The following is a 24,467-nucleotide window of genomic DNA, read 5'->3' on the forward strand; positions in this document are numbered from 1 at the left end:
GAAACGGTCTTGCAGGAGTTTGTGACCGTTCGACCTCGTCATCCCATGGGGCGCTCTGGTGAACAAACGTTCCCCCAGATCCTGGTGGTCACCCCTGATAAACTTATAGGTGGCCATCAGATCACCCCTGAGCCTGCGCTTTTCCAGGCTAAAGAGTCCCATGGCTCTCAGCCTGTCATCGTAAGATCTGTTTCCTGACCAAATGTTGCAGCAAAACTCCAGAAGCCCTAGTGCATGGGCAGGGACACACAGTGCTCTGTCAATCAGCGATGACTTAGCAAGACCAGCATATGGCCTTGGAAGATGCGATGGATTCTCATCAATGGGCTTCTTTAGATCCCCAGTACTTCTCCAAAGTTATTCCACCTTCCTTTGAATTTGAGCCTAGGTAAGAATGCCCCATCACTTTCTGAAGGGTAACCCTGAAGGTCAACTGGAAAATATTGGATTCAGAATAGGAATCTGCAGATGAAATTCCCTGGCCTGTATTCCACAGCAGGGCAGACTGGACTTGAAGACCATAGAGCCCATGTATGTGTAAGATATCCAGAGTCACCCAGACCTGGCAATCATTTCCTCTTCCATTTAATCTTTAGGGCACCTCTGAAAAATCTTAGCCTTGAGCACCAGCAAGATGAATAGCACCAATTCCACAGCTGAGTGAAATGCTCAGTGAAGTTTTGCCTAGAGATAATTATCCCCTCTAGGGTTGGCTCCCAGGTCCCAATATCACTCACACTGGGTGATTGATAATTAACTTGACCTGCATGCCTTTGAAGCCTTAAATGAAGTAACAGTAAAAAGGGACCAGTAGGTCAATTCATCTGAACCTCTGTATAGCACTGTCCAGGATATTTCATCCTGTTACCCTTATATAAAGCCCAAAGCCTTCTGTTGGGCAAAGGCATTTCAAATAGCAAAATTTGCAGACATCAAGAGATGGAAAAGCCACACTGTCCATATCCTCTTTTTTCCAGTGATCTATTAAAAAAAAATATGTATTCCTCCAAATTCATTATCCTGGTTTCATCTTACAGCCATTCAAGGATGAAAAGGAGCTGGGGCAGATAAACGGATGAATAGGACACACTGATTGAGAGAGAGGGACCATTCCAGAAGATGAATCCTTACTGGAAACATAATGAACAACTTGCATTTTTATTTAGATAGGCGGCACATGCAGCCAAGCTTTGTTCAACAGAGCTCCCTCAGCTTTGCACACGAGCTACAAGGCACCACAGACACACAAGACTTGCAGTACTGTCTCCTCAGTAGCAAGTGAGTGCAGTGTCAGACAAAACCACAGAAACGTTTACAGCAGTGGGTTTACCAGAGGCTTTGTCCACACTCCTGTGGACAAAGGTCATCGGGAGGCCTTCGTGGCCCACCACGCAGGCAAATATGTCTCCCCGCTGCCACTCTGATGTTGGGATGCTGAGCTTGCTGTAGATGAAGTAGCTCTCCTCCTTCTGCACAGGGTCCTGGAAGGGTCCAACAGTGATGAAGTCTTCCTGGGATATGGGCTGGTCCTGCTGGGTCCATGTCACCAGGATGTCACTGGGGCGGAAGCCCTTGGCCAGGCAGGTCACAGTGGCTGATTCCTGCAGGGCCAGCTCATCAGCAGAGGGAAGGTAGATGTAGACAGAAGGGGCCTGTGCATTGACCACTGATATGTGGAAACCAGAAAAGTGTTAATGATCAGAAACTCAATGTGGAAATCCTGCTACTTCTTATCCATTGGACCATATTCCCATCTCAGGGCTGAAAATAGTCCTGGCACCAGAACCTCTCTAATCCAGTCCCTAGATCCTTTCTCCCCTCCCAGCATGTTGGCTAAAGCTCAGACCTCCAGATTCTCTCACCTACATCCTAACCCACTCCTCCCTCAAAATACAAGTATATACCCAGAAATCCTTAGTCCCCATCCCTTTTACTTACATCTGTATTTGAGCACTTAATCCTCCATCACAAATTTAAATACCCAATCTATTTGAAGGGTCATAGGCCCCCATATTATATAACCCATTATTTTTTGCCAAACATTTCTCCAACCAAGAGGCAAAAATGATGTTGGTGCCAGCTCATGGACAATGCTATCTTCATACCTTGGGTCTTGTGGATGGATTTGGTGATGGCTGACGGGATGTCCCGATGCTTCACTGTACAGGTGAATTCCTCCCCAGACTTCCATTCCTCTGCACATAGTCGCAGGCGGCTGGTCATGCTGTAGGTGCCATTTTCTTGCTGAACTAGCTTCCCAGTCACCACATCTAAGGCACTGCCACTCCCCCGGCTCCAGGAGATATCCAGGCTACTGTCTGTCCCCAGGTTGGTGACCAAACAGGTGATAGTGATGTTTTGAGCTATGTAGAGGTCCTCCAAGGAAGGAGGTAAGAGGAAGACTTCCACTGGGGGTGAGTCACAGCAATCTGGTAGGGTCAGAGGTGGGATTGAGGGTTGGACTTTACAGATGTTCAGTGGGTGAACTAAACATTTGTAAACCAAAGGCCAGTCACCAAGAAAACAAAGTCCAAGGAATTTTTTGAGGAACAGCATTAAGTTTGAACGGTATGATGATGGTCTGAGAAATATTGTCCTAGGCACCCTCCTTGAGTTCTGAGAATTCATTCTCATCCCATTCTATGGGAGATTTATCCACAACGTTAGGACAAGTAGCTCACGTTTTCTAAACTGCCTAATGGAATCTGGGTACCTGCTTCCCTTTAATTTGAAAAGGGTGCCTGAAACCACAAAGGGGATAGGGAGGCTTCGGACTCCAATGACTGGAGAGTGCTTTATCCTCTTCAATCCCACTTTCCTTCCCAGAGACCATGAATGCAACACAAAAGTCATCACTCTAGTCCCCTAGTCTCTCTCCCTCTTCCTCTGCATCATTTACATTGTGGGCCTCCACAGTCATCCTGGTTGATTTGTCCAAGGTGAAATTCAGGGATCCCAAAATACTTTGGAACTTCAAGAAGTGAAGGTGAGATGATTATAGTGTAAAAGTGTTGTAACAGGTCAAAAATACCAAGTACTGATGGAAGAGTTTGTTTCAGTAAGTTTCTAGCTACGCTGCTGGCATTCAATTTATCCATCCTTTCTTCTCAGGATTATGAAATCATTATACATTTTACTTCTCCATCTACACTTCCTTTTTCAATATTTCTTGAGCTTACCATATTGTATCTTCTCATATGTACCTGGCTTTCACTCTTTTTCCATCCATTTCTGCAATAATCCTATCCCACTCTCATACTATGTATCCATATATCCACCACAAATGTACATGCACATTCATCCATCCACTAATCCATGCACTCACAGGTTCAGTATATCCATCTGCCATATATTTCCATCCAGCTCCATATATCTCCACCCTGTCTTCAGTGCTATCTCTATCACATTTTCATGTGTATCGTCCCTCCATACTTCATGCTGACACACTCAAATGATCTTACCTTCACACTTTGTTGCATTGTACATCTTGAAGTCCGTGCCCCATGCAGGGTGTGTCACTTTGCATGTGTAAAGATCCCTTTTATTCCAACTTTCCATGGAGATGTTCATTCGACTCTGGCCCATGTACAAGCCATCTGTTCCCTTGGCAGATGAGTAGACAGTGCCAGGAAGGTTCTTCTTCACTCCATTCACGAACCATTCCACTGTGGCTGTGTTGGGTCTGAAGTTCTGGAGGAAGCAAACTAGCTCCACAGGATACTGTATGGGGCCATCCTCACAGGCTGGGGTTAGCAGACTGACCTGGGGCTCCTTGTGACACTCCTCTGTTAGCAGAGAGAAGCAAATGTCAGAGGCATAAAACAATCATGTATATATTGCCTAGCTCAATGTGAGCCAAACTTTTTAGTAGACAAGGTTCTTTGGGTAAATCTGATATCTTCTATTAGACTAACTAAAATACTTGGAAAAATTCTTCTTTGCAAACTTGTTCTTCTGTATCACCCATTCCCCATTCTCTATATTCACCTAATCTACCCTTCTGCATAACCATCTTCTGTGCTATTCTCTGTAGAGCTCATCCAAGTATCCTTACTTATGACCATAAATAAATCCTTCTCTCTGCACCATGCATCCATCTATCTGTGTGTTTGTCTATTTATTTACTTATCTGTCCTTCATTTAGACAATCTCCTGGAAAATTCTGTTACAGGCCTTTTAACCTTACTCTCCCAGCCCATCCTCTCACCTGTAGGGATCATCATGGAATTCGTTGTGTTTGTTGGACCGTGTTCTACCGTGCACTGGAAACTGTTTCCCTCCACGTTCTTGAAAGGGATGCTGAGCTGGCTGCTGCTGGTAAGGTGACCATTGCTGTGCTTAATTGGTGGAAAGCTGTGGGTCACATTTTCAGTCGCTTGATCAATATTCCACTTGATTTCCACTGGCACTGGGAAATACCCCGTCACCAGGCAGGCAAAGGTCACATAATCATTGAGGCAGTCAGCAAAGGAGTCACAACAGGGCATCAGGGTGTACACAGCTGGAGATGCAGGTGGCTCTGCAGAAGGTGAGAGCACAGTTTGTGAGACAGGCCAGAGGAATTCAGGCTACAATCCTGAACTTACAAAGTAATGGGGCTCCAGCCTCTTCAGGTGCCCTGCAAACTTCAGCATAGAACCTAGGAATGCTGCACCCCAGCTCCTCCCTCACTACAGCACACAAAATCACAAGCTCATTCCCCAAGCTCTAGATGGAACCAGGAATCATAGCTGCCCCTCTTAAAATCCACTGCACTCTGGGCCTCAGTGCATCTGTCCTCTCATCTACCCCCCACAACTTTCTGTCTCTCTGGTTATCCTATCCATGCATTCTGAAACTCTACCATCTGTCTGTCTACCACAACCCACCACAAGCACAGTCCTCTGTATATCACTCAGTCTCCTGTGCTTTTCATGTCTTGTTTCAGAACTTTCTCTACAGGCCCTCTGTAATGAAGGAAGTATTCCCTGATCTGGGTAAGACCATAGGATGGAAATCAGCACAGAATGAAGGATAATAGCTAACAGATGTTGTACTAAGTTCTCACCTTGGATATCAGTGGGTTTACCCCTGGTCTCAAGAGCAAACTATCTATCTTTTCCCATCTTCTCTAAGATCCCGCTGAAGCATTTTAGATATTACTGGGAGCATCGACACAAGATGTTAACTGCACAGTAGTCTAAGAACACTGCGCAGTAGTGTGCAGGGCAAAAACTGTTCTAATATGCTACTGTGCAGTAATATTAAGTTTAGTGCTTGGTTAAACAAGTACTAGACCAATGCACTGCAACTATGGCACATTAATTGAATGTATAGATACATCCCCTGTCTGTCTAATTCTCCATGATGTGGGCTGGGGTTGGCAAACACTTTTTAACTCCCTCAAATTCCACACCCAAGGATTAAACCCATGAGCCCTGAAAAGCGTAGGCACTTCCTAAGGTGCCACTCACCCATGTACCAGGTTACAAGAAGTGTGACATGCAAATAATTAAGAAATTAATTTAAGAATCAGGGCCTCTGCATTCTGTCCAGTGCTCTGGGAGAAGACTGGAATCCCCATGAGATAGGACAGGGCAATTTATAGGTCAATACATCTCATTTCTTTCTCTCAGAAAACTGGCATCTTATTTATAAAGGGGCTGGAGAGGGGCTCTTTTCCTTGGCAGTAGAGGACAGTACTGGGAACAATGACCTCAAGCTGCAGCAGAGAAAATTTAGATTGAAGATTAGCAGGATCTTTCTGATGATGATGGTAGTCAAGCACTGGAACATGCTACCCACAGAAGTTGTGGAATCTTCATCCCTCAACATTTTCCAGAGCAGATTGGACAGATACTTAGCTGAGATGGTTTAGTCAGGTATGACCTTTTCTGGGCAGGGATCTAGACTAGATGAACCCGTGAGGTCCTCTCCAGCCCTACTGTCTTATGATCCTATGACTCTGTGAGAGATGTGGGATCTAAAGAGTGTGGAAGCCAAGACACCTGGGTTCTATCCCAAGCTCTGGGAAGGCAATAATTTGATCATTCCCCCATCTCATAGTGGAAATTTTATAGACAGGTCCTCACAGGTCAGTAATTTCTGATGTCTGAAGTCTCCTTACCCAACTCTGGCAAAAAACAGATCAAAAAAAGCAGGCTGAAAAGGGGAAGTTTCGATGAGTACAACTCTCACCAAGGATGTTTTTTTGCCCCAGTTCAACGCCCTGGGCTCACCCAACCATAAAATTCTTCTTGTTTTATTACTAATTTGAACAGTTAATTCTCCTCAGTGGGCCGTCATTGATATTCTACACCTCACCTGATGCTTCTAGCTATTGGAGGGGGCCAGTTATCTCCCAAATTCACACAAGCAAAGATACTTCAGAAGAGAGATGCGAGGCAGTCAAGCAAAGTTGGCCTCAGGTAAAGACCCTTCTGTCTACGGCACTTGGTCTCAACCTACCACAATGGACACTTTGGTGAGTACCTAGAGGGAAACAGCTTCCTCTTGCTCCATATCCTGTGATCACAGAGGACTTTGTCAACATATGAGAGCATTGTCTTAAGGACTAAGGCTGATTACGGAGGAGACTTGGAATTTCTGGGGTTCCCTCCCCTGCTCTGGGAGAGAGATAGGATCCTTATAGGTTACAGCAAGTGGGCAACTAGGGACAGGATTCCTGGGTTCTCTTCAGAGCTGCAGAAGAGGAACGGGTACATCCTACATGCTGATGCAGTAGTGGGGATCCGAGGGAGTGGGGCAAGTGGCCCTTACAGTGCACGTATCCAATAGGGAAGAGGGTGGGCATGGAGATCTTATTCCAGAGAGAACAGAAGTAGTCAAGTTGCCACCCAAGATTGCAGGGGCACCAGCAGTCCAGTTTGATAATGATGGCTTAGAAATCAGGGAGCTGCGAGATGGTATGTTGGGACATCATCTCAGCTGAGGAGAAAACCTTTGTCAAGGAAGGAGTGGAATGATTCTGAGATGAGGGGCACTGCCAGACATGGAGTGGCAGAAGGTAGAGGAAGCAAAATGGTGCTGCAGTAATTGAGGAGAAGCAGCAGCACTATGAAGGGGAGCGCAGAGTCAGGCAAGCAGGTCATAAATGTTGAGTACTGCCCTGAGTTGCAATACCTAGAGGCTGCAGGCTGAGCATGAAAGGCACTGCCAAAGCTAGAGGGAGACCAGGACTTGTAACCAGGCATTGTTTGGTCAGCACTGCTGGACACTAGCCCAGCTAGTAGTTGGGATAGAGACCTGAGATGAGCTAGCAGGACACTGCAAGCTGAGGTTGAGAAGCAATGGCAGAGCTGGGAGGGGGCTGCAGGTTGTGAGTGGTGGTCACAAGTAGAACTGGTGTGGCCCAAAGCTGAACTAGTAGGTGGTAGCATGGTTATAACTGAAAGCAGAGCTGGGGGAACAGAATAAAGGATGGGGCTAGAAGGGGAGTTCAGGTTGTAAATGGTGGGACGAGAGGGACTAGCAGAACAGTAATGAGAAGCACAGGGCTGGGTTAGTGGGAACTGTGAGTGGGAGAGAGGGGCACTAACAGAATTGAGAGCTCACAGCTGGGAGAAGTGGAAACTTCTGGTCAGAATGAGAGACACAAGCTAAGCTAGAAAGGACAGAATCCAATGCTGGGATAACAGGGAACTTCAAGGGGAACCATGCAAACTGTAGAGAAGCCAGTGCTGGAATAGCAGAGGCTGCAGAGCAGGAGTGAGGGGCACTAGTAGAGCTTGGGTGGGGTAGCAGGGATAATGGCCAGGATTAAACATTGTTGGAATAGCCCGGAGCTAGGGGAGGAAGGGGCTGAAGGCTGGGATTGGGTAGGATCAGTTGAGCTGAGGGATCCCAGGGCAGAGATGCTGCAGGTAAGGACTTGAGGGTGTGCTAGAAGGGTGTCTATGGTCTTGGGGTTAGGCATTCCAGCAGAAGCAAGGGCAGGGAGCCCTGAGCAGGGATAGCAGGGGTGTGCACAATGGGACTGGGGCTACCAGCACAGCTGTGCAGGAAGCCCTGGACTGGAGTAGGAACAGGCTGCAGGTCAGGATTGAGGGCTCCCTCCTGACTTGTGCTGGGGGAAGCAGACCTCAAAGAGCAGGGAGCTGTAGGCAGGGAACAGTGGTGGTACTGGATGAGTTTAGAGGAGAGGTGATACAGCTCAATACAGGCAGACAACACCAGAGCTGGGGCAGGTGCCCATAACTAGGACAGCAGGGGGACTGCAGGTGGGGAGTGAAGGGCATCAGTACAGCTGGGGGGAGAAAGGCAAGACAGGGAGATAGAAAGGGGGTGAGGCCATGGGGCACCAGGACAGTTTAGGGGAACCCCTGGGCTGAGAGAGCATGGGGTTAGGGGGGAATTAGCAGTACAAAGGAAAAACCAGGGATGTGGCTGCAAGTCAAAACTGAGGGGTGCTAGCAGAGCTGTGCTGGAGCCCAGGGATGGGGTAACAGAAACTTGTAGGCTGGGACTGGAGTCACTGGCAGAGCTGGGCACAGACTCCAGGGATTGGATTTTGGAGCAGCCAGAGACTGAAAGCATCTGGCAGAGTTATGTGGGGTACTTAAAATTTGGGGTGGCAGAGAGCTGTGGTTCAGGATTGATGAGGTTCAGCAGTCGTCTTCACAGCCAGCCTATGGTTGTGAGAACAAGGCTGTGGGTCAGAAGTGAGGGGTACTAGCTGAGATGTGATGGAGCAAAGCTATTGGGCTTGTGTGTAAAGAATGAGGGGCACTGGCTGAGGTGTGATGAGGGGAGCATGGGATTGGGCTACTGGGGGTAGTGTTCAGGAGTGAGGAGCACTGCTAGAGCCTGAAGGAGTGTACAGACCCCATGGCTGATGGCTGATGGCCCATTGGCAGGGCTGTTGAGAGAGGGCAACCCAGAAATATGAGAGCTGGAGCTGTGAATTTCCCCAGGAAACCATTTCTGGGTGGATTTCAGTCTCTCTCTCATCACCTGGTTCCAAATATAATGGGTTTCTAAACTGAAATAGCAAATTTCTCTTTGGGTTCCCGGCAGGCCAATTGTGAGACATGGTTCCTTGACTCTCTGATCTACTTCCGCCTTCTCCCATTAGCTCTCTTTCCTGGGCTTTCTACTTGAACCCTCAGAGACACAGACTCAGATGCACTCAGCTGCAGGTGGCTGAATGAGATGATCAGATACTGTCTCGTGATGGCTGCATGTTCAGGTTGCTTCTTCATCCCTTCTGAGTCAAGCCAGCTGTTTCTCATGGCATTCACTGCAAAACATGTTTGGTGCTTCCTCACAAAAAGCATGCACTCTCACATCACTAGATGATTCAGAGGGATCTGTGGACACCCTGAATCCCCCCCTAAGGTGCCTCAGGGTTAGGCATCCACAGGATGCTTCAGTAATTTGAACGAAATGTTTTTCTCTCTCAAAACCTCCCCCCAAATCGAATGGATGAGGGGTTTGCATGAAAAGAAAGAAGGCTCATAAGGCTGCAAACTATGGGCTTGTGAAAACCAGCAAAGTGTTTATTGAGGTACTTGTGTGAAACTTGTTTGAATCTGATGAAACCCCAGATGTTCAACTCCAACCCCATAGCCACAACTCACCCACACTTTCCCTAGTCTCATAATTATGACCCACTAGTGGCTACTCTACCCTTAACTAGACCCACACCCCTCAAACCCTAGTCTTCAAACCTTACTTCTGAATATGAGCTCAACTAGGTACTTCACCATCTAACTGTGCCCCAACTTCTTTACCTGAACTCTTTTCCCAGGTTCCTAACCCAAAATGAATTTTAATTTTAGTCCCTAATCCTGCATTGCTGTATCTAACCTTAAACCCAGCCCCCAACCATAATCCCATAACTCATTCCCTAAACCCAGTTAGATGCTGTGTTTTAGGCTAATAAACCCTGAGGCATAAGGAATTACCCTGCCAAATTTGTCCTTTAGGTTGTATCTAAGTCTTGCCAAAATTTACCTGATAGAATTGAGTGGAATCAAAATGGGTTGTAATCCCTAGGTCTGAAAGAACTAGATACTGAGGCTGTGGATGTAGCATTTATCCTAGGGCCAATCCTACCGGCATCAATGTGTGTTCTCCCAGCATCAATCCTAAAAATAATTTGCTGGATAAAAGATAGTGATAGTTTGTCCAAGAATATTGCAGAGTATGTCTGTACAGTTATCCTGGGACAGCACTGTTGACTCAATGGCAGAAAAGGGGCACTCCATTCAACCACTCACTAACCTTCATTAGAAGGGTGATGTGTGTACATGCCAAACCTGGGATATTTTTATTCCAGGGCAAACACAAGCACAGCTTACCCAGGGCCAAATGCAACATCTGTTCATAGCCTCAGAAAAACTATTGGGTGGAACCTGGCCCAATACTGAGTGAAGGTAGAGAGTTTTGAATCAAGCTGTTGCCCTAAATTCTAACCCCTCCAGCATCTAGCCGTAGCTGCTAACCATTCAAATGCCTGTCCCTTCATTTTCATCCCCTCACTGCAATAGTAACCCCTTCTCTAAACTAAAGAAAGGAGGAGTTGAACTTATATTGGGGCCATCCCAGGCTTTCACACCATATTCTTGGAAACTTCTTTCTACCTGGCTAAGGTCTTCAGTCCATAGGCCCCAACATTTGGTTTTTTGATCACTCCTGAGGTGAAGGGTTTTTACACAGGAGTTCCTGGGTAGAGAAAGAGCTGCTTTCCCTCTTGTTGCTTTAAAAGAAATCCCAGCCCAGGTGAATGGAATAAATCTACATTCCTTGCCGTCAACTCCATGTCACTGCAAAGAATGTCCAGTCTCTTCCTGGGGAGACCTGTGCCCTGATTGCCACAATGCTCAACCATGTCCAGTCAGGCCATCTGGTGCTGAATCAGGTCACATCAGCACTGAGCTAAAAGACAGTACCAGATCCTGTCATTCCAGTCCCCACCTCTCATCACTGGTCCTGTAGCAACCGCAAGCCATGGTGTTCTGATTGCCCACACTGACTGTTTCTATTGCACTCATGGGGATAAATAGCGAGGGACCTTGCTAAATTCTTCTTCTGTGCATGAGACCTCAGACTTCATTCTGTTCAACAAGAAGGTGAAATGAGGCACATGACCCTCAACAGGAGAAACGGAGCTATACATGCAAGTGGTTTAGGGCATATACAGAGGAGGATTGTAGTTATATGTCTTCATACAAGAGGGGAAGACCATATATGCCAGGGTACAGCATTCAAATAGGATTAGGAATTGGAATAGCATCAGGTTTAAAATATAAGGACATTGGGATCCTATACTTGTATATGAAGAGGTCCAGGTCCATACAGGCTGGGGAACCAGGCTCTATATGTGCCTATAATGGAGACTTGTGTTTAGGGATATTCCACAAAATGAATTCCCCTCCATTGCATATGCTCAGTCAATGACTTATCCCAGATGATGAGGGAATAATGCTTGCACTGCTTCTCTCCCATACTGAGAAGCAATTCCCCTTTTTCTTGGGTTTCAGCAGGTGCTTGATGAGCTCCCTGGTATGGGTCTGTTATTAATGTTTCTTCTCTCCTTATGCCCCAACACCCTGTCCTTTTTCTTTTCTGATCCTTAGCTTGTCTGAGTGCCCCATCTCTGTTCCCACTCATCCCATCATGCGGGCTGGACCCAGGCCAGAATCCCATCACAGTGGGCTGCTTGGCAAAGGACTTCCTTCCTGAATCAATCACCTTCTCCTGGCTCAACAACAAGGATGTAAATATCACTAAAGGTGTCACAAGTTTCCCATCCATCCTGACCAGTGCTGGGTCCTACACTGCTGCCACTCAGATATCGGTGTCTAACTCTGACTGGAGGGTACAACAGCCTTTGTTTTGTACAGCTGACCACCCACAAGGAAATAGAAAGATAAAGATGCCAGCTTTCATCCTCGGTAAGTGAATTTGTTGTCTTCTCCTGGTCTCTCCTTACAGGTATGGATGTGTTACTCCAAATGTTTCCAAGGCCGTGGGGCTTTAACATCTGCATGCTGTCAAAAGAGGCTCCCTAAAAGCAGGACTCCTGGGTTTTATCCCTACTTCTGGGAGGAAGTGGAGTCTATTAAGGAAGTACATGTAGAAGTCAGGGTTTGTGAACAGGAGTAGGGCAAATAAGTTTGAACAGAAAGCGCTAAGAGTTGGAACTCTTGAGTTTCATCCCCCACTTGGAGCTGGGAGCATGGTCTAGCAGCAGGTGGGATGAGGAGTCAAGTCTCCTAGATGGATGTGGGATTGAGTATGTTAGAGCAAAGGGTGATAGGTTTCCAGACTCCTGGGCTCCCTTGCCAGCTCTGGGATGGGAGTGGCATCTAACAATGGAGATTAACGTTGAAAGACAACGGTGATAGCTTCTTCAAGAAAGGGCATTTTGCTAGAAACCTTATATTGAGAAATCATGGAGACAGGGAGTTTTACTGCAACTAGATCTTTCAGGTAGGGGGCTTCAGTTATAAATTGCTTTTCTATCACCCAATAACAGAGCTCAACAGATCTAAAGAAAGACCTAGCTGCCCCTGTAACCCCAATACATGGAGCACCGGTTGTGCACATTCATTTTGCATTACAGATGCCATACTTATAATCTCACCCCTTGTTTTTCCTTCATGCAGACCCTGTCATGACCCTCCATGGCCCCACCACTGAAGACTTTGAAGGCCCATTCAGAAATTCAACTGTCATCTGCCAAGTTAAGGATCTTCCCACCCGGGATATTACCCTTAATTGGCTGAGAAACGGGGCTCCACTGAAGTCTGGTTTCCGCACCACTGGCCCTCTCTTCACTGACAAAGGATACCTTATCATCAGTGAGCTGATTGTCACTGAAATGAACTGGAAGGCCAATGTTATTTACACCTGCAAAGTGGACAGCCATGGATTCCATGAAATGAGGAATATTAGCAAACTGGTGATCTGTGACTGTAAGTTGAGATTCTCAAGGGCTCCATCCTCCACCCTTTGAAATGCCTGTGACCCATCCTCCAATCCCCTGTCTTCAGAAACTTCCAGACGTGAAATTTTCTTGCAAGACAAAATTCATATCAATTAAGAAATGGGTGAATGGGGGTTGCCAATTTCCTTAATTTATGTTTAAGTTGCAATTATATATTTACAATCATTTATGTTATTGTGCTCAGCAGAAACTGACTCATGTTAAAGGCTTATTTTTCAGATTTAGGAAGACTTAAGAGCGGAAATGACAATGTGTGAGGTAGTCATAGATTCACAAATTCATAAATGCTAGGGTCAGAAGGAACCTCAACAGATCATCCAGTCTGACCCCCTGCCTGGGCAAAAAAGAGTGCTGGGGTCAGATGACCCCAGCCAGATGCCTATCTTAGACAATCTCTTGATGACTTGTAGCACTACGTTACAAATTCAAAATGGTTATGGTTAAAAAAGAAAACAGATACAGAATCATAAAAGCAATACATTCTCTTACCAAAAGGTAGTTAAACAGTAAGTGCAAGCAGTGATAAGAGGAACCTGAGGTCCTTCATACACTTCAAGTCAGAAGCCATCATGTCTAAAAATTCTTTAATATTTTTAATAGGGTTTTTTCCTGCTAGATAGTTCTTAAAAATATTCTCAGGTAATATTTGGGTTAGTCAAGGAATAAAAAAAAATATATCATAAGGAACCCTACTCTAGTAAGAAGATGCAGCAAGAAAGCTCTTTTGGCACACCAGAGGAAAGCTGGAGAGCAATTTAGAGAAATAACGAAGGAAAAATGGCTTATTGGCTTGATTCCCATTGCACCAGTTATGGTCAATACGAACACATTTGATTATTTTAAAAAAGAAAGGTTAGATTTTGAAGGAAAAAAAACCCTCTAGAAAAGGAACGAAGATTCTTACCCATTTCTATTTCTCTCCCAGCTTCTTGCCTCTCTGGCGATATTGATGTCCAGGTGATCGCACCTTCCTTTGCTGAAACCTACCTCACTAAATCAGCCAAGCTGACCTGCAGGGTTATTAACTTGCCCACTGCAGATGGGCTTGTTGTGACATGGAGGAAACATAATAACGGCAAAGTGCTGGAAACCACCCTTCATCCACGTGTTGTGCAACTCAATGGTCTGTACAGTGTGGATGCCACAGCCAGTGTGTGCGCAGATGAGTGGGACAAGGAAGAAACCTACACCTGCAAAGTGACCCACCCAGATCTTATCTTTCCAATAGAACAGACCCTGCACAAGCAGCCTGGTAGGTGACACCCCTTATCCATTGGTTTCATATTACTCTACAGTTGGTCTCTTAATTGGCTTCAGCAGCTGGTAGATCATTGTCAGATTAAGGACCCCTAAATGTGTTCACCACCAAGGCTGTCTATTCATGGCCCTCTCCATCTCTCTCTTCTCCATGCAGAAGCCAGCAGCCATGCTCCATCCATCTATGTCTTCCCCCCTCCCTCTGAGCAACTGGCCCTCCATGAAGCTGCCACACTCACTTGCCTGGTGAAGGGCTTCAACCCACCTGATCTTTTTGTCCGGTGGCTGCAAAACGGCGAGCCAATTAATGCCTCCAGTTACATCACCAGCAAGCCTGTCCTCGAGTCCCAGCAGTCAGTCCTCTACTTCACCTACAGCATCCTAACCATCAGGGAGCAGGACTGGACTGCCAGCAACACCTACACATGCCTCGTGGGACACGAAAAGCTGCCCATGCAGGTGGCTCAGAAGACCATCGACAAGTCTACGGGTAAACCGACCCTGGTCAATGTGTCTCTGGTGCTGTCTGATACTGCCAGCACCTGCTACTAACCTTTCCTCAATCACCCAACCCTCACTGTGACTATTCCCCCTCCTTCCATTATAGGGAACAGGAGTGGTCACACCCCTCTGGTAGCTGTGTAAAATAATATTGTTTCCAGAATGGAAAACCCTTGGCTGCATCTTTAAAAAAAATTAGAAATAAAGTGAATTTTGGAACTAAAAAAAATTGCAGTCCATTCCTGGCCAGGTGTTGCAAAACATCATATGATAATGTGTCTTCAGAGGTGGGAGGTGCCTGTGATAGGGTTCAGTGCCTGAAATCTTTGGCAGTTGGGTAGCCTGTGTTTGCACTGCAGTTATGGTCCTCCTAGCCCATCCACTGCTTTCTTATCTCATCAAGTCCTCACCCCCTCACAGCCCACTCCACTTTTCCTCCTTTCACATGAGCTAAACACAGCTGGATGCATTTCCCACTTACTCCAGTCCCACCTATACTTAGGTATTCTGAGCCACATTTCCATTCCCTGCATTCAAGGACCTGTGCATCTAATCTATTAGAGTACCCTTAGGCCTACTCTATCATAGTCATTGTTTACTGAGAAGGAGTAAGTAGATACCTCAGATAGCAGTTTCAGCCATTTAATCCTTTGTTTGTCAGAAACTAAGAACAGCTCTTCTATAGAGCTTGAATTCCTATTCTTTCATAGACTCATAGATTGTAGAGTTGAAAGGGACCACAAAGGATCATCGTATCCGACCCCCTGCCCCAGCAGAAAACAGGACCGAGGTCCAATGACCTCAGCCAGGTGACTATCTAGCCTCCTCTTGAAGACCTCCAAGTTAGGGTACAGCACCACCTCTCTTGCAAGCCTATTCCAGATTCTGGCAACCCCTACTGTAAAAAATGTATTCCTAATGTCTAACCTGAATCTGCTCTCCACTAGTTTGCACCCATTATTCCTAGTTAGTCCTTGGGATGCTCTGGTTTGCCCCTAAGTCTCTCTGATCACAGCATACTTTCATGGCCTTTTCCTGCACTCATTCAGGGAAAGTTAGCCCTGTTTCAGAAGCCGAGACATGATCTCTGTTATCCAAACCTCTCCTGGTCGGCAATCTTGATGTCAGGAACTACTCAGATCTCACAGTGTTTTTCTGGTGGCTTCTTGCTTGATCACAGTCACAGCAGTTGTTTCAGCTCCTGATTTCTCTTCAATGAATGGTGTCCCAAGAAAATAAAACATGAATACCATTAAGAATGCATAAGAGCCATAATCTTGGCTGTATCACCACACCTGTCCATGTTCACTGAAACATTCCTTAGTACGATTTTGCTGATAGAATCATATACATATAGCATCCGCATCAGGGACCATGTTCTGCTCCACCTATTAAAGCCCCTGAATACCTTTAATGCATCCGTTTTTGGCACACACCACTTCTTCTCACCATTCAGACTGATTCACAAAAAATCAGCACAGAGGAAGAAAAGGCCCACCCAGCTTTATATTAACAGTTGTCCAGGGACCCAGAAAGGGTGGAATCACATTGCATACGTGGCAATGAGACCAAATGCTTGATATCACCTTTACTCTTGTAGGAACATTTAAAATAGATGACAATACATTTAGTTTCCTCTGAAACAGAGTAGTGAGCATGTGATGTCTCCAAGGAGATCTATCAGTTTCCAACTGTGCCTGCAGATGTACAGAGCAACCCATTCAGCAACTTCTGGTTAGTTAATTCAGGGTTTTGTCTTAATAACAAAAATTATCAATGGAAATACAGTGTAATCTACCTGCTCTCTTTTGGTCAAATAACGTGTTTGCTAAGAAACAAAATCTGAATTTTATATGCATAAATAATAGTTCCAAAACTGCCAGCAGTCAGTCATCACAATGATAAAATTACCCACCTCACAATGCCTTGTAAATGCATCCTTCACAGACAATCCCATGAGACAAACCCCCCTAAGGAAGCCCTTGAAAAAACACCCAAAAGTAATCCTGTTTGTCTTAAAAAAACAGATGGTTCTTCAGGTGAGAGAATAAAGGTGCAAACAACAGGAAAAGGTGACTTCAGCTTTTATGTTGCTTGCCCTTCTCTAATGTCCTTTCAGAAGGGGCTTCTGGGCTAAAGAGCATGAGGGAATGAAACAAAGAAATGTATGCTTCTCCTCTCCTCTCTTCTGTGTCACAAATTCCACCCCAGATTAGTAATGACCCAAAATATTTCCTTTTGTGTGATGGATCCTCAGATGACATGATAAGAAAAAAGAATTAACCAAAGGGGCAGTGGGTGTGTAGGTGAACTACAGAGTCATTAGATCTACATAATGCTGTGTAGGATATGTGGGGTGGAGAGTTAGATAAACACCACAGAAGGAAGGAAAGGAAACCCATAATAAGTAATATAAGTAATAGAAGGTCTCCTTCAAGGAACAAGAGTCTGACTGTAGGTTCATTTGGGTGTCTTAATTATCAACCTTTGGTAGGTTCAGATATAAAAGAGGGGCTGGCTTGAAGCACAGGCTTAATTTTTTCAAAGTTGTTGATAGATTAAACAATTGTCTTTTGATTAAATGATCTTGTAGGGAACTGTGGTCACTGCCCACAGCAAATTTTGACCTTTTTTGATTAAAAAGAAGAAGAGGGGAGGGTGTTCAAAACAACTAATATTCCGAGTCTGAAATGCTGCTGCAGGGCTTTATGGGAGCCCCATGGTCCATGTTCAAGGTCCTTCTGTATGCATTCTCCCCATTGGAAATTCAGCTGGACTTTCTCTCCCATGATCCACTACAGTCATGGCTTGTTTGCAAGTCACTTTTTCTCATTATCATAGTGCCCCATGAGAGAGATAATAGGCTGATCAGGAAGTCCAACCTTTTGCTAACGCACCTGTGGAGCATTAGGGCACCATTTCTGAATTGTAGTATCTCCGCTTTGAAGTAAATATTTTTGGTTTTCAAATACTTTCCCCAAAAAAGCACTTTAATGGGGGAGAAAGGAAATCTCACTCCTCAAAAATAATGCCTTTCATTCTCATAAGCAAAAAAAAAAATCAGAATTTCAAAACAAACCAAGACTCTCAGATTATAATTAAGATCCTCTTCCTCCAGGCTCTGCATTCAATTCTTTGCAAAACAGGAGTAGACCCAGACCTACCTATGCTGAAGATAAAACAAAGCATTTCTCCTGTATGCCAGATGCAACTTCCAAGTACTTTCTCTGGAAAAAAATATAAGCAAGTCCTTGAACACATGTGGTCAGTCAAGGTCCAACCCAACCTTACCCCAATCTAATTTCCATAGTAGGAAAGAAGAAATTTTGAGATTTCCCAAATAATCAAGGAATTCAGAGAAACACCTTTCTAAAACAACCAAGTCTTTTGCAGTTTCTTCACATTGATTTTATGTGGCTCATAGTCCATGAGTAAAAAGCCTTTTCAACTTGCTCTTCATACAGTCACTTTCACCAAATTTTTTTCACAATCCCTGATCCTCCATATGTTTAACCAACTGTATGTTCATCTATTCTTTAAAAGCAGTATTGGCCAAAATGAAGAGTGTGGAACAGACTGGCATTAGAATGGCCATCACAATGGCTACATAACATGTAAGTCCTCTTTAATGCAACAGAACAGGCATAGAGTACGCATAGCCCCCAACAGAGAAAATAATATGCCACCCTTTTTCAGTTTGAGCTACTACACCTCCAGTCTTCTGTCTACAAGTCTGGAGTCACCCAGCAGCTCAAAGATATCCCATGACTGGAGAAAGATATAGTTTTCTACCTATAGATCAAGTTACACTTTGAATACAGACTCACCAGTATCCTCCCTCTTCACCCTCACTATTTTCCTTTTATTTATTTTCCCTCTTAACAATTAATTTGGGCAGAGATTACTAAAGCTGAAAAATGGATTTGTATTCCCCAATTGAAACAAATCTTATCTCTGTCCATCCTTCCTTCTTTCCTTCCTTCTTTATCTATTTATCTATCACCTATGAATGCAGCACAAACAAAGTCCTCCGTCACTTCAGACATCAGCAATTAATCACTTCAGAAACATTGTTAGAAACATACAGTGAGATGTTCAAAGGACTCTCAGAGACCTTTAGTTTAGTTGTCCGTCCACCGTCCATCCCCAGCCCTGTCCCCCACTCACCTACCCCCCGCCCCACTCCCAGTTAGTGAGGTCAGGAGAATGGAGTTCTTCCACTGGATTAGAAACCACTCAGGCATCCCAACACCTGATGTGATTTAATGGTAGTAGCTAAAGTCGAGTCAATGGACAGGTCCACTGCTAGTACAATTCAACCACTATTCTACTGCCAATAATGCAACTCTGGTAATTCACACCCGCTGAGAGCCTGACCTGGTCTCTCCTCCTTTTCCAAATGTCCAGACAGAGATACTTGAATTAATGGGGACTGGGGAAGCATATAGTCCTGGTGGCTTGTGAAAATCTCATTCTGAGATAAGCAGCTCCCTCTGACTTGACCTCCCCAGACACTTACAACCAAATATCTCCGATGGAAAATCATCTTAGCCTTGCCCCAATCTCACTGCTACTGAATGGGCTCCAAGGCCTCATTGTCCTTCATCTTTGGTGTTCCTGATACCAAAGTTTACAGTCTGTCTGATGGAAACCTCACCTCAGATAGCCATCTTCCTGCCTGCTGCAGCCCAAATACCACAGGGCAATACCCCATCAGCCCCTTGGACAGCCCATAGAACTAAAGTCCCTAACCAATCCTAACAATGTGTGTGTATGCTTTTGTTCAAAGGTTATCTAGATGAGTTTGAGGATGCTGAAGATGAGGAACTCTACAACGTCTGGAAAACAGCCTCCACTTTCATCGTCCTCTTCATCCTGAGTCTTTTCTATGGGGCTACAGTGACACTGATCAAGGTACAGGGGAAATGTATCAACACTATGATAATGTTGGCTCTTCTTAATATCCAGTTCAACTTGCAGTGCTTGCAAGTGGTTACATGTGGGTGGAACATGGTGTAATAACTCAGTATCATATTGCCACAAGAACAAAATGCCTTCAAAAACCTAGGTCTTGGTCATGAGATTGAACTGTCTGACACCTGGGTTCTATCCTGGCTTTGTAGTGACTTCATGCAGCTTACTTCCCTTTTCTGTGGTTCTTAAGTCATTGATAGACTTTGCATGAATGAAATTAATAACATAGTAGACCCAAACTCCAGAGATTAGGAAGAAGATTTTTAAAAACTCAGTCCAGCAATCTGGTAACCAAGTTCAATCCCCTGATTGATGTGTGCAAATTCAGCAACTAGAAATTCACCTAGAAAAGATCTCCTAAAAGATGTCTTAATCCATCTGAAATGATTTGGACTTGAAATTCTAAATCACTTAGACAGCTGAGGACATCTTTCTCAGTTGTCATCTCTCTGCCATTTTAAAACCAGGTTCACGGGCCACCTTCTTCCAGATGAGAAGGAAAATAACAGAGTAGAGTGGAGCAAAAATTTCAGGGTGCCACCAAAAGCAGTGGGATGGTGTAAAGATGAGAAGGAATGGTAGTCTGATCTTTAATGAGCAAAAGACACTTGCTCCAGCATTGTTTTAACAAATATAATTTTAAAGTGTTCTTTTTCAGGTGAAATAAACCCAGTGGCCTGGATTGTTCCTACAAGGAGACCCACAAGAGCAATTATTCCTGAAAGATTATTCCCATACTTTTCTCAGCACAAAGAATCTAGTCACCTGTCTGTTAAATGTCTTCAGATATCGTGTCAATGTAAAAAGACTCTCATCATTGTTGCTGTAGACTTATTTACCATTGTTCCCTAGCCCCCATTTTTGGTCTGGCCTGGCAACCACAGCTTCATGCCAAATGCAGTCTTTATCAGTGCAAAGCTACAGCAAGAAGTTCTGCTACAATGCATGTTCGTGAATCCAGCTGTGCACAATTGTTATTTCACCGGGTGTTTGCTTTTCTCATCCTGTACATATGTTTTTGTGTTAAAATACAGAAATACACCAATCTAGCATGTCAATAGATTTCTTGTGATACCCTACCCCTCACTTTCCCTGATAGGTACTTCCCAAAAACAATTAGATGTTTTTTTATGTTGTCCTGGAGACCTGCAAGGTTAAAGCCTGATTGAAATTATATGATCAACAAGACTCCCTGTGCCTTGGTGCCTCATCTGTAAAATGGGGAGAAGGGCCTTCCCCTTTCTCATGGTAAGGGTAAGGGTTGTGAGAATAAAGCCAATAAAGTCTGTGACAGGCCAGGATAATCCTTGTCTTGGAAGAATCCTGATGTGGGAGGGTGATTGTGCTAATCTTGAATGTGGGAGACGTGTGTTCAGCTCAGCCCTCTGCCCCAGGCATCCTGTGTGGCCTTGGGAAATGAGGAAGAGGTAACTAATTACTTCTGATTGATAGACCTGTCCACAGAACAGGAATAATAATAAGAAACAAGTCAATGAAATGACAAATGCTGGCACTCATAGCACTGAACATAGAGAACTACTAGCACAGTCAGTAGCACACAGCTAGAGAAACTAGGGAACCTGAGCCTTTCCAAGAGGGGTATGCTGAGGCCAGGACTGTACCTTGGCACAGAAAGAGAGGGAAAGGCCTTGTGCCCACAGACCGATGGCTTGGAAGCTAACCCTTTTGTTTATAAAAGCCTCCACAGGCTGATTTTAAAGTCAGATGCAGAAAGAAGGCCCTTATTTAATATCTGCTTCAAACTAACCACATGAATCCCTCTAAAAATCTCTGCCAAGCTGCTGTTTTGGGGTACTTTGCCTACCATTGCGTGCTAGGCAACACCCAGCAACAGTGTAAGCCCCTTGGCCAGATGAAAGACGCTGCGTTAGTGCAATGGCCTCCTCAGTGGGTCCTGTTCCACTTGGTTGGGTCACAGGTGTGCATCCCTGCAAGATCCAAGAGATACACTCAGCTTGGTGGTCAGTCATGCACAGCTGGTGACCCAGTGATATGTCATGTCCCAGCTAATGCGATGGTCCTTGCTGCCACCCAATGTTTATCCCCTGAGGAAAGTCAAGTCCTAAGCCAGTGTATAAGGGACCATTTCAGTGAGAGTGAGGGGGTGTGGATGGTGATTATAGCCTCAGGCATTGCTACCACCAACAGAGGTCTGACTCAGGCAAGAGAAGAGTGGAGTCTGCATCTGTGGCTGCAGGCACCACATCTGCCATGGCCCCAGCAAATTTGGGGGCCTCACTGCCCAAAATATGGTGGTAGGGTGCAACAAAGGGGATCAGAATAGGGACATGGCACAGGTAAGAGCAGAGATTAGAAAGGGCTGCTAACACCACTGTGCATTGAGGTGGTGACATTACTGGAAACCACAGGTGTGTATGCAAGGGAAGGCATGGTCAGGGGCAACTGGCCAGCCAGGGCATCTCTGCAGCTCAGCCATGTCAGAGCTGTCTGCTCTTGGGGTATGAAACTTATGCTCATATCACCTGTGAACATCTGGGCTAGGTGGGGGTGATTTCTTCAAGCCTTTCTTCAAGTAGTGCCTGGATGGACACTGCACCAGAGCAGGCCAGGGGAAAGGTCAGCACACTTCCTCCCTAGGGATAAAGAGGAGAGTGAGACCACCTTGACAACACTGGGGATCCCTCCAATGGAAGTATCTTCACAAAAGCCAAGGGCTGTTGCCTTCTTGTCCCCCCAGTCAGAACAGCTGCAGGTATGCTTCAAAATCACTTTGGAAAGGGCTAAGAGGACTCTTACATCAGAAATCTGTGAAACCATTTGGAAAAGGAGCCTTTCCCTGACACCTTCACTGTTCTTCTGAGACGACCTCTTCTCCCAGGGGCAAAGGGCATCCCAAACATGTCCAGGATCTTCAGCAGACAGGTCTTGGCTGGGCTGTGCCAGCTCCTGTTCACTGATGGAGGCAGGGGCATTGCTGAGATCAGAGCAGTGCCAGTCACATAGCACCAAATGAGTTGTCATCTCCATTGATGAAAAACCCCTTCCCTAATGACCCTCTCCTTTTTCATCCTCCTCTAGATTCCCATGACAGTACCATGAAGGGCTTTACACATTGCAAATAGCAAGTCAGATGACTACACCATACCAAACCATGGAAACTGCAAGCTCTGCACAGACCCCTTTCTTGTCACACTCTTCTACAGCAGCTTCATCATCTTCATCCAGGTAAAAGGGGACCATGAATGAGTAACCCAGAGCAGGGTGGCTTAGCAATGGGGGACTTAAAAAGGAAGGTGTGCCTGCTGATTTGTAATTTTGATTGCCCCCATTACAGGCAAGCCCCGCTTAGTGCTCTTAATTGGTTCCAGACAAACTGAGCATTAAGCAGAACCGCGCTAAGCAAAACCCATTTCCCCATAGAGATGAATGTAAGTAGAGATTAATTGGCTACTGCCTCTCCCGCCACCTCTCCCCACTCCCCCGCCTGCCTGCTGGTGATCCAGCCCCACATACCAGCCGGGGCCTGTGCTCCTACCGCCCCACTCTGGGCCCCTGCGGGGCCTGGCCCTCAGCACTGGCACAGGTCCCACGCTCATACCCAGCCCCCCCTCACTGCTGCTCACTGCTGCTGCCTCTCCCCACCCCCTCTGCCTGCCCGCCAGCCTCTCCGGCCCCACTTGCCAGCCCAGGCACTGGCACTACTGCCGCACCACTCTGGGCACTGGGCCCCACTGGCCCTGGCCCCAGGGACTGGCGCGGGCCCTGTGCTACTCACCTCTGTTGCTGCCACTTCTCCCTGCCCCACCCTGCCTGCTCCAGGCCGGGCACCAGTGCTCCTGCCACCCTGCTCTGGGTACAGACTTCCACTGGCCCCAGCACGGGCCCCACATGCTAGCGCAGGCCCCATACTCCTTCCCCCCACCCTGGGTGCAGGCCCCTGACAGCCCTGGACCATGGGCCCCACGCTCCTCCCCTATTTTGCAGCCACTTGTCTCCACCCTTCCCACCCCACCCCACCTCCTGCTCCGGCACCATGTGCCAGCCTTGGCCTGCCCTTCTTCCGTCCCACCCTGGGCCCTCATGCCTGCCCGCCCACTCACTGCCACTCACTCACCTTCACCACCACCACTTCTCCCTGCCCACCGGCCTGCCGAAACTCTGATTCCACTGGGCGCTATAGCAAAACTGGATGAGCACTCAGCGGAATCGGGTATTAATTCTAAATAAGCGCTATAGCAAAATAGCGCTAACTGAAACCACGTTAAGCGAGGTCTCCTGTACTCTCTTCCAGAGGGTGATATAACTACTACACTCATTGTACAAAGAGGAAAAAGGGGGTCCAAACTTCCTTTCTGTTCACACTTATCTCACCCCTGTTCACGTCTTTCTCTGACCATGGTAAATTTGGGAGCAAGCCACAGGGGGCAGGTTGTCCAGCCAGAAAAACATGGAGTTTCCAGAGAGATATCAGGAGCCCAAAGTTTTTATCATATTGAGTAAAATAGGGCTTGTCCCCTCCTTCAAAATGTCCCAGGTTGGAGTTGAGCTGGTAACAGCTGGGATGGCTGGGGGTCATAGCTATTACCTTGCCCCTCATAAATAAGTCCACAGAGTGGGCTGGAGTAGGAAGGGTTAGGAATCGGAACACCTGGATCCAGTCTTTGGTTCAGTGAAGAGAATGGGTTCAAGCTTATTAGAGTAGAGAGGGGTTGGGCCCTAGGATTTTGGGGTGTTATCCTGGCTCTTACAGCGGAGAAGAGAAAGGCAGAAAGGGCTGGATCCCAGGACACCTGGGTTCTAT

General features: G+C 46.0%; 4 gene segments (V, D, J or C); 3 read left to right on the forward strand and 1 right to left on the reverse strand.

Moving 5' to 3' along the window:
• Positions 1 to 24,467, forward strand: part of LOC149862399 (immunoglobulin heavy constant epsilon-like) — a 218,535-nt gene that overhangs the window by 93,817 nt on the left and 100,251 nt on the right.
• The window catches only part of LOC149862402 (Ig gamma chain C region-like), a 246,711-nt gene that overhangs the window by 93,441 nt on the left and 128,803 nt on the right, over positions 1 to 24,467 (forward strand).
• Positions 1,211 to 5,457, reverse strand: LOC149862405 (Ig mu chain C region-like). The segment is given in 5 exon segments: positions 1,211 to 1,666; positions 2,106 to 2,429; positions 3,462 to 3,785; positions 4,208 to 4,519; positions 5,454 to 5,457. Coding segments are annotated over 5 exon segments (1,362 nt in total).
• On the forward strand, positions 6,330 to 14,924 carry LOC149862400 (Ig mu chain C region-like). The segment is given in 5 exon segments: positions 6,330 to 6,463; positions 11,580 to 11,897; positions 12,612 to 12,920; positions 13,878 to 14,204; positions 14,367 to 14,924. Coding segments are annotated over 4 exon segments (1,050 nt in total).

The sequence above is a fragment of the Crocodylus siamensis genome, chromosome 6 (genome assembly GCF_052110815.1).
Source record: "Crocodylus siamensis isolate JL-2025a chromosome 6, ASM5211081v1, whole genome shotgun sequence".
Lineage (NCBI taxonomy): Eukaryota > Metazoa > Chordata > Crocodylia > Crocodylidae > Crocodylus > Crocodylus siamensis.